The sequence below is a fragment of the Cyanistes caeruleus genome, chromosome 2 (assembly GCF_971803275.1).
Source record: "Cyanistes caeruleus chromosome 2, bCyaCae1.hap1.1, whole genome shotgun sequence".
NCBI lineage: Eukaryota > Metazoa > Chordata > Aves > Passeriformes > Paridae > Cyanistes > Cyanistes caeruleus.
Genome location: NC_141702.1, coordinates 31,516,273 through 31,530,980, shown reverse-complemented (window position 1 = coordinate 31,530,980; position 14,708 = coordinate 31,516,273). Strand labels below are relative to the sequence as shown.

At 37.6% G+C, this 14,708-nt stretch overlaps 1 protein-coding gene across 7 annotated transcripts in view; it reads right to left on the bottom strand.

Annotated features, from left to right (window-relative positions):
* Nucleotides 1–14,708, bottom strand: part of MYO6 (myosin VI) — a 102,610-nt gene that overhangs the window by 64,973 nt on the left and 22,929 nt on the right. For all 7 annotated transcript variants that reach the window (XR_015282964.1, XM_086876307.1, XM_086876308.1 and 4 more), the window contains exons 2-3: nucleotides 8,758–8,896; nucleotides 2,725–2,794 (exon numbers count right to left, since the gene is read on the bottom strand). Coding sequence is in view for 6 of the 7 variants with exons in the window: in XM_086876307.1 (XP_086732433.1) it covers nucleotides 2,725–2,794; nucleotides 8,758–8,874 (187 nt within the window). In the remaining variant the exon portion in view is untranslated. The remainder of the gene's footprint in view (nucleotides 1–2,724; nucleotides 2,795–8,757; nucleotides 8,897–14,708) is intronic.

Genomic DNA, 14,708 nt, shown 5'->3' with positions numbered 1-14,708 from the left:
CAAATACCTGGAATCATTCACACTTCTCAAATGACCTTATAGCTTCTGATTTGTTCAGAAGAAACAACCTTCCTGCACAAAATCCCTCGCACTCATATTAATGTGTTGGCAGAGGCACGCTTCAGCTTTACCCTAGGTAAACTCTCCCTTTGATCAGAACAGCCTTGAAATCATGGCTGTGCACAATTCCTTCCTGAAACAGCAGGCTGGCCCCCATCACCACAGTTCCTCCTCTGCCACCATAGCAGACACACATTCCTGCACAGCCCCACACTCACTGGTAGTTGCAGTACCGAGTACAACACCCGGTGCTGCACAGCAAGACTCGTCCTCCCCTCCCCAGGCATTCTCGGTTCACATGGCTGAGAAAATGGCACTGGGACCACAAACTGCAGGTCTGCCTTCGCCTCTTTTATTGGCATCATCCCAAGAGAAAAGGAAATGGGCTGGAAACAGAAACTCCTTCTTGCTCTAATGAAAGTTGGAAGTCTCCTCCAGCCCCTGTATGTAGGGGAGCCCCTTATGTCTCTTGGGAGGGGATAGCATGGTGACAGATTAGCAAACTTGAAGTAATTTGGATTCTCAATATTGAGATGAGAAACTATTACATAGTAATTGTCTATAAAAATCCTTGACCCTATCTTTGTAGGAACCTCTCAGAGTCTGCACTATTTTAAAGGAAGCAGTTAATCATCAACTTTTTATTAGGCTGTTTATCTAAAAAGCAAACAAGACCAGATTTTATTGTGTCCCCAGTGTTCTCACTGCAATTAAAGCAGCTACACCTGCAGACTCAGTGTGCAAATGGAGAATGCCACCACCTCAAGACATGCAAACAAAGGCTTATGTCAGCAAATTCAAAATGCATCTTCTTTAGAATAAATCCTTTAGAAGAGGCATCCATATCCAAAGGCAAAGGAAGTCACTAGAGAGAGAGAATTCTGAATATTCATATGGCTCATGTCTAAATATAACCACTGTATATATGTGCACTTAGTTGTGCATATATTTACTTACACACACACAAAGTTCACGTTAATGAAGTGAGGCACTAAAAGTTAGGAAGTTTGGTTAATACCAAATTTACAGTGCCTCTTCTGCATATACCACAAAGCAGGATTTCTACTGAAAATTATTTTATGAAGTAATTGCAAGGTGCTGCATCTGTAGAATTGGGGGTTTTTTAACAATCTTATCCGATACCCTGTTCTTATACCCACCTTTCAGGATTTTTTAGAACAGTATAGGTTTTCTTAAAAATCAATGATACCCAGCACAAATACTCTCTTGACAGAGAAGGAAACTGAATTTGGGATTCACACATCCTGCAAATGAACTGCAACTTATGAGCAGCAAATTGGAATATGTCAGGAAAGTTAACAAAATGTTTGATACAGAAAGGATTATTGAACAAAGTATTTTTAAATTTTATCTTCTCAGGAAGCCAAAGAAGATATTTTATCTGATTAACTTACTTGAACAGTATTCTGTTGGAATTTTAAATTACTTCAATAATCTCATTCCAGATTTCAATTCTCTGACTAGGATAAAGAGAAATCACAAAATCATTGGGACAGATGCACAGATTAAGTGGATTTCCCTAACAATCACCATGTACAGAGAATACAGGTAACAGCTTTGAAAAGTTTAAACCCACATCCTTTTTTACAAAAATATAAGCAGCTGGAATTAAGGCTACCAGGTTGGTTCTAACTACACTGCACCATCTAAATCAGATCGTAAGACTCCGATCTCATCTTTTTGCTTCTCGTGGAGAAGCTGTAACAGCTGCATTTCCTGTCATGGGATGTAAATATTCCAGGACAGGAACTGAGGTTACATCATTTAGACCAGACCTCTAGTCTCTATTTTAAACGAAGAACAATAGAAGATATTTTTGCCCACTATTTAAAAAGTCTTCAGTATTTCCACCAAGCAGTAAACACTATAGGAAATGTTTAAAAGACTTGCCTTCATCGGTAATTAAGACAGGAAAGGCTCTGTGATTTGCTCATAGAGAGCAGCAATAGCAAAATATTTAACAATTGTCCAAAAGCTGATCAAAGCACTCAACTCAGCTTTCTCAGTATTCTCTCCCCCTCTCCCCAGATTTGACAACTGTTTCCATCCACCTAAGTATATATTTAACAAAATAAAAACCCTGCAGATCAACAGTGACATTTATTCTACAAGCTCACCTTAAAACTCCTCCTCCACCAGCACTCCTGTATCCAATTCAAATCTATCGGTTTTCAGTGGTCCTGATAGGTCCAGATTCCTATTCCCGGGTTTGGGAAGATAATCTTACAACTTATTTTCCATTACCTCTACCTCCACAGGAATCCTATCTGAGAAATTCCTTAAATGCAAGAAAATGCTATACAAATACAGGTACTGATAAAGACACTGAGTCTTTTGCCGCACTATAAAAAGTACATTTACATCCATAATGCTGAATGGACTATTTCTGAAGTCAAGCAACAGTTCTATATGGGAATTGTGTAACTGTCAATTCCTCTAAAGTGTTTAAAGGAAAACTAAAACCCACAATAAACTATATTTAAAATGGGCTTCCTTTAAGAAGTTTAAAGGACTAGCAAAGGTCATACATAAATTTGAACAAAGATAACAAGGAAGAAACAGGAAGCTTGTAAGGAAACAATATTCATTTCATTGCAGATACTTTTTTCAAATGCATAATTTATTTTTAAATTCATAACTTACAATTATCTTCCACATCCTTTTTGCTATCCTCCTCTGCAGGAAACACTTGATTGATAGCTGCCTGGAAAGTCTGTTAGATAAGAAACATTAACATTGTCAGAATTCTATAAAATAGAAATATAGTTCAAAGACATCTCATGCAACTTGTGCATGATTTCAAATGAAGTCACCAGCTTTATACTTCAGAATTGGAAATTTTACTGAGTTACTAGATGCAGACAAAAAGCTGCTGCATTTATATTACTACACTACATTATAAAAATGAATTCACTGTAATATATATTTTAGTGCAATAATATTTGATTCTGAGGTCAAAAATTGCATGTCGTACTGTGCAATACAAAAGACAAGACTAATAAAAGTACTGCAAAGATAACATCATTATAAATGACACACAATTTACTCTGTTTTGCAAAGAAGAAAGAATAAAATGCAAATAATTAGTTCAGTCAAAGGACTGTGCTGTCATTATGATATGCTGGTTTAAAATATTACTACTTAAAATATTAATGTTCAAAACATAACATCCTCTGTATCACCAAATATTGTAGCTTTGGTTGTTGTTTATTGGGGTTTTTTCTTCAATAAATCAATACTAAAGTAAAACAAGATCTTCCTTCAACCCTTGTATTCCATTTATACAAAACAGCCATTTATCAAGTGTTCACACCCAACTGGAAAATTAATAACAAAAGCAACTTTGTTTCTTTTTTCATCTCCAGAAATCATAATTTATATTTCTGTAAAAAGGAAGCAAAAACATTCAAGCACACATGCACTACAGCATTTGCACAAAAATATCTATTGTACAAAGCAGATTTTTCATTATATTTTTTTGTTTGCTGTAGTAACAGCTTGTTTGAGCTAGCGATGAATGAACAAAACCCCTGTTGTACCAATTAAACATGACAGCCACCATGCCACTGCAGGCACAGGCTCCTTTTCCCCATGGAAATGGAGACAAGAAGTCTAGTCTAATATTTGAAAAGGCAACCAACTGGATCTAAAGAATGAACTTAATAAACAAACACGTTTGCTTGTTTAACATCGTACTCAGCAAGGTAGTCTCATGACAAACACTTCACAGGAAAATTTAGGAGAAAGACAGCAACTTGTTTCATAATTGCTTGAGCACAACAATATGAGGGGTCCTGGGGCTTACACCATCATTAACAATTGCAAATTCCAACTTTCTCTGAAGTGGGAAGGGTTAAAAATGTCTCAGAGCAGAACTAATCGCTGCCAGCTGGAAAACATTAAATCTACAATGTCCCTTCCCTACCAAGTTATCATAAAGTATGCAATTTGTAGCCATAATAAAATATATTTTGTCATCCCTTTATCAGGATCTAATGCAAAAAATATGTACAAGATGTTTTCCTAAGTGAAACAAAGCTGCTCGATGACATTGGAACATCTAAACATCCATCACACCAACTTCCTCCAAAATATCCTTTATCAGAGTTTGTGAGGGCCACGGAAGGCTTCAACGTCTTTACCTACCTCAGAAAGATGCCTGGGGATATTCAGAGTTTCAACAGGGCAGAGATTCACCACACCCTTTCCTCCCTCTCACAGTATTACTCTAATTATATATTATCCTCATAATTTTCTCTACAAGTTTGTCAAGAGTAAAGGTAAATCTTGTTTGGTAAAGATGTATTTGAATACAACAGTTCCCCCCATGATCAGTTCCCTGTGCATGAAACAGTGGGAAAGTTTAAAAATAATATGATCAGCTTCACAAAAATATAACTTCATTTCTTGTTCTTGTCTGCTGATGTGTAAACCCATTAACCACTAACAGAGGAGAGAATGAACACGATTCCCAGCTATTCTGTGAGACTCTTCATAAACTTGTGATACTTTAACATTTCTAGTGCTAAAGTCAGCCATGCTAGAACTCTTCCAGAAGAGGAAGGGCTTTTTCAATGTCCTCATCACTCAGCCTTCTGATTCAAAATAAATTTAAAGGAAAGAAAAAAAAGAGAATTCAGAGAATTCATGCTGTATCATTCTCCTATCTGAAAGCTAATGTGTTTCTCTTGGACTTTTTTAGATAAGAATATAGGTATAGTTTCAACTAGGTCAACAAAAAAAATTCACTGCTGTATGTCACAGTTGGAATACTGCTTTATGTAAAGTAAGGTACTTGTTACGTAGGTAAGTATGATAGCTAGATGAGCAGAGCTCTGAGTATTAAAATCTAGTATTTTAAACAGAAAAATAGGCAGGTATCAGATCTATCAATAAGAAAATATCTAAAGAAATTCTTTATTATATTGTCCCATTTTTATTTTTTTTAAACAATTATTTTAAGGAAATAAAACTTCAGATAACTGAGGGAAGACTTTTGCATTAATCGTAGCTTAAGACAAGTTTTTTCCAAGACAGTGGAGAGTGTATTAATCTTACGAGACAATAAAGTGGTCTTAGGAAGCAAAACAAGGTTTAGGGCATTCTGAAGGAGTTTTTTGGTCATCTTTGTAATGAAGCAACCCTTGAAATCCAATGGCAATCTTAACTATTCTCCCAGAAACTAGATGAGTGAAAAAAGATATCTTTCCATTCAAGCAGGATCTTATTTCTACCATGTAATCTAATATGTGTAACCATGCCTTCCTTTTTACCTTCCAGATATAGACAGGAGACATCCCTACTCTCAGCTGTATTTCACAAACCAACCTATAGCAGTACAAACCGTGTGTAAGACAGACAAAAGCATGTCTCATGCAAGCAAGTTGCCCTCACTGTTAAAAAAAAACCCAGCAAAACCACCTTAGCTTGAAGCATTGAACTTTGAACATTCTGATCCTTACTTTCAAAGTACATTTATTCCTTTATACTTGGCTGGGAAAAATACCTTTCTGGTTATTCACAGCATACCAGAGCAGGTGGCCCATAAAGCCTTCCATGACCCTTCAGAGGTGGCACAGAGCCATAAGGTGTCTCTCATTCGATGGCAGGATAGGTGTCAGTGAGCGCCGGCAGCACCTCACACCTTCCCAGTGACTGCCAGAAACTCATGACTGCTGAAGCTGTAAGAGGCGCCTGCCCCCTATTCCTCAGTGTCCCATGGCGCCCAGAATGGCATCTCAGGGTACAAGCCCTGTAAGATGCCCCAGTGAATCTCTTCCTAATCACTTATTTATATTTGCTACCTCCAGTAAAAGAGTAAATTCCCCATTTTGAAATTTCATTGTCATCTACCTTCTCCTCGTTTTAGCCTCAAAGAATAAAAAGTAATATGCAACAAGAGCCAAGATTACAAATACCAGTACATTTAGAAAAGAACACTTTAAGAAGAAATGACAGTGTAATACTAGTTGAGTTTAGTAGTTGGTTCTCTTTCTACCTGCCTCATTCCTTGTACCACCAGCATGTGACTGCTGGTGGGCTATGGGCCAGGACTGCCAGCTCTGGTACCCCAAATCCAGTTTGGAGCCCGTTTTCAGGGCAGGACTCCAACTCTAGGTGGGACCATGCTCATTAGCAAAGCACTCTCCAGTTTCTCTGGCTTTTTTTCCAGTCTTGGCATTTATGAGCCATGCAAGCCAATGATCTACTTTTTGGGAAGAGGTTCCCATCACGTAACACATTCATCCTCTGTTCCAGTAAAACTCTCCTGAGGCTTGCAGTACTTTGTGCAGGGCACGCTGGGTGACTCAGATCCCCACCTCCCTTAGACACAGCCTCTGCACAGAACTGTAAACACTTGGGGATGGGCTGTGGTGCCCAAAAATGCTGTTGCTGGGGTTTAAGTGAATTGATGTGTTGGACCTTCACAGAGTCTGGACTGAATAACTTGGTTTCATAATGTGAAGCAACCTGCCACCACAATGGCCTCAGCTCCTCTGCCCCCCTTCCACTGCTTGCTGCCATGCTGAAAACTTTCCACTTGCCTCAACTGGATCTGTTCTCTGACCTCGTTTGCACAGCTCGGCAGGCTGAGCTGGGAAGTGCCACCTTGCAGTGCCAGGGCTGGCTAGAGGTAAGGATGGGAGGGAGGGGTTTGAGACATGGTGAAACTGCTGCCTTGCAGCCTATACTGCAGCAATTATTGACAACAGTGTCATAAAAGGCAATAATCAAACACATGCATACACATTTCCTTTTCATACTGTGACCTCTGGTTAGTTACCAGTACCTACAGAGAATATATATGACATGGTAATGACCCAGATTAAAAAATAATAATAAGTTACACTGCCCGGATATGTTTACAAGATCAGGTTACTCCTCTCCTCCCTGTAATTATCATAGGCAACTCTGGAGCTGCTGGATCATGCATTCTTGCTGAAGAGCACTTCTGAACTACCATTTTAAGAAAACAAAGTGATAATGAGTATTAATGCTGACTACCTCAAATGTGTAAGTGCACAAGGACAGAGTAGTCTTAAAAAGTCAAAAAGCAATGAGAAATGTTTCTCTAAAAAGAAATCAGTGACAGCTTGAAAAGACTGAGAAGGTAACCAAGAAAACTTTTTACTCCACCTTTTTTAATAGGTTAATTAATTTTGATAGTCAAAAATATAGGACCATAATCTCTACAGCATTTAGACCGTGAAGTGCTTGTTCCCTTAGATGAATAAGCATTAGGCTCTTAATTGATCCGCTTAATTCAAAACAGCCAACAGCAGAATAACAAACTCCCTAGACAAAAGAGATATCTTTGTTGAGAAAAGCATGAAACAAATTACTTTTACTTTAGGATCATTTCTTGTTGTTTTTTGTTATTTTTTTTTAATGATATATGGTCCCTGAAATGAACACATGTTAGAAATAAATAGTGACTCAGAAATATTCTTATCGTTTCTGTTTCAGTGTAAAGCCTTTTGTTCTTTATGGCATCAGGACCACTGGGGAATATAAACAGAAACAGCAGTGGGGTGAAATATATTTAAGGCATTTTAATATTAGCCATTTGGAATATTTAATATCCTTGACTGAATAATCCTGCTCCTCCTCAAACTGACAAATGAATACTACTACTACGAAACCTATAGACTTTATCTCTCTCACTCAAAAATCAGATGCTACACTTGATTTGTATTTCTAAGGAAGACAAAATCAACTTCCTCTCCAAGATGCAAAAAAAAAAAAAAGAAAGCCTATAAACATTCCCCCAAAAGGAAGGACTGGTGCATAACCTTTTGACCTGTGACAAGGCATTCTCTCCTATTGCTGACATAAAAAAAAGAAGTTATAAAACAGTGTTGTCTTTTTTACATCCTTGAATATAAAGAAAAAACAAAACTATTAGAAAGGGCACAAAAATATATACAAAAATACCAAAATTACAATTTCTAAGGCAGTGCTAATCTTATTCTAGCTAGTACAACCCAGGAATCTGACCACTTGAATTAGGCTAATTGAAAGCTACAAGGTGCTTTCTATAAAAACTGACATTTAGTTACAACATAGTGAGTCTGAAAGATGTCATGATAAATCAAGACATTGGAACACTCTAATTAGGATGAATTAGGTCTTCATTTTAAAAGTTACATTTATTTTGACTTTAATTTGATGTAGCAATTCCATAGGACCTTTGTTTGACATCATATTACTTCTCAGGGTACTTGAGTTAAGAGGATTCATCTCTCAGTCCTCATCAGTCTAATGGTATCTAATCTTAGCCAGGGCCCAGCACATCCCTGTAGGACCCTTCCTATGCAGGAAGGGAAAAGAGAGAAGCTAACCTCAACAGCAGGCTCTTAATCAGTGTCTAATTGAGGAAAATAAAGTATACAGTACTGAATCAAATGGCTATGGAGATTCAAACCTCCTCTCTTTCATGGGTACGTACTAAATGCACATGCAGATAACTGACAAAGTATGCACTTCTTTTAAGTGTGAGAGGTCCATTGCAATACAAGCTAAAGCTGAAGAAAGATCCTTAGCCAAACTTCAAAGAGAAAAGTGATTTTCCACTCCTTCAGGCTCTGTGCAGTTGAAGGTAGTGGCAAAGAACCGGCCTACAGGTAAGGTGGTTTCTTGTAGACTTTTTTCTCTTTTCCTTTGTGAGACACTTACCTTGCCTTTCTGATTCAAAGGCTCAATAGTTAAGTTGTTGGGTCCAATGTCCACAATCATCCCCATCTGAAACCCATCAGTTGGGTGTGGAGCCCAAACAGGCTTCCCGTCTTCCATTGTGGGATCTATCCAGTATTACCTGCAAGAAAAAAAAAATAGAATTAATCAAAACACTTTATTTACAAATGGAATCAACCATCATGATTTACTACACAGACTTTATTCTATTATTCAGTATGAAAGGAGACAGCCGGTGCAGACTGGAGCCAGCCTTTCTCCAACTCACAATGCTTTGCCTACAGAGGACACCCCTTGGACTTCAGCATGGAGAAGACTGAAGAACACAAGCATTTTTTGTGGGATCCAGACACTGCTCCCTGAAGCTCTTTATCCAGCTTTCCTAACTTGTGAACCAAGAAGGGAGTCTATCTCATGATCAAATTAGAAGTGCAAGATAGATTCAAAGCCAAGACTATGCTAGGAGTGTGTATATATACATATATGGAGACACATGTAAAGACACAGATATATATGTATGTGCATGCAGTGGGTCATGACTAATTGATACTTACCTGTACTTGATTTAGTGTACAAATATTTGTATTTTTGCAACAACACATGTTGAGACGTGAGCAGAAATCCAGCTTCTTGGCATTTGAGACGAATGTGTACACTCTTGTTGTGTGGCTGAGCATATGGCTTTCAAATAACCCACAGATATATTTAGTCTCAGTTGATTTATCATCCTGTAAGTCTTTTAAAGGCTGACCCTCCTGATACTGTAACATTACAGATCTTCCTTTTAAGGAACTTTATTTTCTATTGAAAAACGACATGAAAATTGTTTTGAAATAATTTTGATCTGGAAGTGAAAAAGATGTAAAGCCAAGATACCCAAACCTTATGCTCCTCAAGTTATAGAGCTAAATAGGCTCCCAATTAAAAGGGAGTATTTGATTGCACGCAATAGTCATTGAGTTAACAAGGAAAGTTGCCAAGGTTGGCACACTATGAATGGCTAATGGTGCCATTTTAAATACGCTGAATTGGTCCCTTTTTTCATGTGTTTTTTTTTGTTGTTGTTGTTTTTTTTGCTGTTGTTGTTGGTTTGGTTTTGGTTTCTTTTAAACCTACTTTATAGATATAAAGTACCCTAATAAGAATAGAGTCCACTCAGCTTAAAAGGCTCACTTCTCCTGGCTGTTCCTTACTCCCCTCCAAAACTCATCCACATACTAAACTGACATGTTTTAGTGATTCCAAAATTTGTAAAAAGTAATCTCATACCACCAAAGCGTGACTTGCCTCTCTCAGCATGAAAGATAAGACTACCAAGCAGCAAAGAAAAAACTCGCAACAAACACCAGAAGTCTAGGGAAAACTTGTGTCCCTAGAAGTGTCCCACTTTTTTCTTTCCCCTTATCTGAAGGAAAAACAACCAAAATTTCTCACAAAAAATGAAAGCTGAAGATCCCTTTGCCATAAGCACCAGCAAGGAAAAGGAGGACAGCTGTAAGCCAGAAAGTTGTACAACTACAACCAGAGAAGGACATTCTTGCACCTCAGAGGATGTGTCAGCATATGCTGCACATGACCTGCTTTTTTCTGCCTCCAAGAACAGATTAGAAAAGTTTGAAGCGAAGGAAGAGGCTGGTTGCGATCTCTTTGAGAATGCTGCTGGTCTTAGTTACAGCAAGCTGTCTTATTCCTTGGCAACTTTGATGTGAAATTACTGGGAAACTTGTGATTTACTTTTCTCCCATGAACAGAACATAGTAACTTCTCTTAACTACACACAGAAAGTTATTTTCTAAAACCTCCAGTATCACATTTACTTCTGTTTACTTCCAGTCTTTTGCCACAGTCCATGAATTCTACAAAACAGCATCTTCATCATGCATTGCAATCACTTTACAATAAATCCTGTAAACATCTGTGTTCACTCAACTGCTCAGCCAACTGGCTTTTGGCCATTTTTTCTTTATTTTATGATACTGAAAAAGGAATTTTTTTTCCAGCCAGACCTGACCTCTAGATCCAGCTGCCATCATAGGCATAGTTACTAAATAGCTGAGTTTATTTCTGGACATAACCAAGCCTTCATTTCTTCACAAACCTATCATTTGCATTTAAAATGCTGGTTCAAAATAGTAGTTAAACGGTATGTCACACAACCACTAAAAACAAGCCTGTCTTTTACACCCCAAGTAGTATGGTCAGGGCTCCGGACATAACCATGTTGCACAAGAAACAAACCCTCAAATTACTGCCAAAATTTCAGCAAAACTTAGAATCCAATCTTCCCAGTTCACATCCAGATGCTTCTGCTTTGTTCACTGAACAAAGCTTTTCACATTCTTACTTATTCTTAAGGCAACTTCATACTTTATTATTAAATTATGACAGGGGAGTGTCACAAGCTGAGGACAGAGCAGTGATTGAATTCAGCCACCACCAGGAAATGCAAGTTTGAGAAAAGTACCTGAGGCTTTTCAAGCATCTAAGACACCACTGGATGAATGCAATCTAAATACAAGTGAGTCAGTTATTAATGGGACAATGAATTTTAATAAATACAGTCTTCAGGCTGAGTAGCAACATAAAACCAGTTGTAACATTTTGGGTTTAGCACCACTCCATCTCTGTCAGATGGAACTCCGGCAGGGAGCACATTGAAATGCAATATCAAAATCTACCAGGTATTACCTGCTCTATTATTTACACCCCCATCTGACATATTGTGCCATTGACTTGAGACTGATGCATGAAGCCTATTCCTGAACAAGGTCTTGAATAGCCAGTTTACAGACATGCATCTTACAGTGAACAAGAACTATCAATGGGAACAAACTTCTTTTGCCAATATGCATCCATTGAAATCCAATCTATATGCAGTCCACCACACTGCTAAAAGAGCATACTGTTTCTGAAAACAGTGAAAGCAAAGAGACTCAGGCCCCGCCTAAAAGCTCTAAGGCAACAAATTTGATAGCAACATCACCCAATACAAGGAGTAACCTAAATGATGCTTCCAAAAAAGGAGACAAAAGAAGTTGTCACCCACATTTGTATATATACACTCAGCATATATTAATTGATTTTAAGTTGCTGGATCATTTTGGTCTCCACAATTAAGACATCTCTAAAATGAAGAAGAGAATTCGCAAAGGTTAGGCTCAGAAATGGGAAGCCAGCTGCCCTTTCCTCTTTCTACATAGAAAGACCTCAGGAACCCAGTACTAGAGTTTTTATCTCTGTTGAGCACAAGAGGGATAGTAATAAAATAAGCCTTTGCCTGAAGCTGGTAAACTTAATAGCTATTCCTTCAAATGTTAGATTTTATTTCTTCATAATTGGTATGCAGTAATAGACCTTACCTTAATTATCAGTAAGAGTACTTAACACATTCAGCACTGTCTAAACACTAGAACTAGTGTTCAAACAACTTGCAAAACAAATCACTGCCCAGATTCCAATAAAAACACCCACCAACATGTCTAACTTTTTTTCTGCACTATAATTCCCCCTTTATGTTTAATGTTTAATAACATTTTTTTCTCAAAAAAATTATCTGCATAACACACTGAGTATAGGGAACAAAAAAAAATTTCTCAGTTTAAAGTTGAGACACTATCCTCCCACTTATGTTTACCTAAGTAGAATTGATTTTAAAAGAATGTAATACAACTACATTTGGGTGTTATAGACTATTCAAAAGGAAATCAAATGCTACCATCTGATGAAAGAATTCTACAAAAGCAAAATAAACTAATGCAATTTTTAACATGTTTCCAGAGCCCAGAGGCAGGCATTTGCATGATCTGATCCTACTTACTATCCTATGAACAGTCTGCTATACCAAAGCACTGTACTGATTGCTCAATTAACTAATTAAAACAAATGAAAAGTTAGACTTCATTAAACAACCAACAGTAACTCACTAAAATGGCTAAGTCCAAGGAAAATAAACTAATTAGAATAGGTATAGTTGTAAACGATCACTGTAAAACACACAGGGTTTTTAATAGTAAAACCACCTTGGAATTGTATGTTTAAGAGCTGCTGAAAATTCTGCTGATTACAGCAGGCAAGAGAGTTACAAGAGAATGCTCTGGGACAGGTCCTATAAACGTACAGAAGAGACTAGACAGAGAAACATTCATACATAGTGGTACCTTATTGTCAGACAAATTACTTTTGCAACCCTAGTTTACTGCTCAACTGAAACTTCTCTAAATCAAAGCTCAGGCAGCGTGCAGCACTTTACTGCAGGTGACACAGTATTTCAAATGAACTGCAGGTATAGTTGAGATTTATTTTTGAGCTAATTACAATACAGTTATAGCTGCACTGTTTAACTGAGTATTAAACTGATACCATTTTTGTTATTTCCTTTTACAATTCACTACAGAACTGTGCTCTAGCACATTCTAGTTTATCCATGTCACACTGCAGCTTTTTCATACCTAAAATAACATCAGCAAAGTAACTGTCAAGCAGGGACTTCTGCCAAACTGGAAAAGAAGAAATAGACTGGAATATAGCACAGCACAGAAGTACCTTCAAAACCAGCTTGCTTTGAAAATCTTAACCCCACCTTGTTAATTGTCACTACCTTTTGCAGATGTATGCATGTAAAACAAAGAGTAATCATTCAACATCTGAGAATTACTAGATAAAAATTTATTTTAAAGGTACCTTCTCTGACTGCTTGGGACAACTTGAACACAACAGCTGATGAAATTCTTCTTATGGCATACTCATTTTCTTGTGTATTTGCATGTATCAGCACGTTTTCAATACTGAGCAACCAGAAACTGATTTCTGTAGTATCTCCAGATGAACCACTCTTTTGTATTTGTATTCACTTGTACTTAACATTCACACTGGAAATACCTTCTCTGCTGTTGTGTTTACTATTTAATAAGAAAACACAAGACAGTCCCTCATTCCTTAAGCAAAGGAGAAATCTTACTTTCTCTACATTAAACTGGCAATTCCCAATCAGTAAAGCACAACTGCAATACTTTGTATCATTTCTGAAAACATTTGCCTGGAACATCCATGCTCCTGAAAGAATAAATTTTAAGAAGCAGGAGTGTGGTAGGGACAGGATTACCAAACACCTGTACAGCTTCCTGTAAACTATCTCACCTTCCCGTGTATTAACTGCTACTTGAGCCATTTCACCCAAGCTACCCTCCTGGCTTTGCTCCCTGTTCTGCCTCTTCCCCTCCTGACCACCTTGAGAAGTATTGATGAAGGGCAGGAGATGGTCTGAGTAAGAACATGTACTTTGAAAAAACCCATACTACTTTATCTGCAAATATTTAAATGGCTATTGCATCAAAATAAGCTGTTGAAAAGAAGGAATTCAATTAATGGTAGGAAATTTCCCCCACAACAACTGACTGTTTCATGTATGTCACCATCCTGACAATGAGGTGGTGCAGACATTTTTCAAGAACCCTCAGTTTTGAAATACATGTATTTTATGCTTTTTTCAAATACATCGTATTGAATCAATCAGCACTTTTGTATATCTATGCACCTTTCATACACCAAAAACATAGCTCATTAAAATAGCATCTATTGTAGGAAGCTAATCCAAAATATTTTGTACATCAACTGAACAGATTTCTGTAAGGCCAAGTGTCTTTCAGGTGTTGTTTACGAAGTGAAAAATTCTCAGTATTGCTGCAGAAATAAAAATAAACCTCACATGAACAAGGAGATCTGCCACTGGAGGTTACAGTGAAGCTTCAAGAAATCCAGAGGAAGCAGAGTTTAGGCAATTTTAAGAAACATACCGAACTTGAAGATATGGCAGAGGAAATGAGTCCACAAGAGAGGCTGTACACAGTAAAAGATCACTTGTGGCACACCAGCAGAGGAGAAACAGCAAACATTCTCATGAACTGTACCACATGAGAAGATGTCAAGGAGTGGGG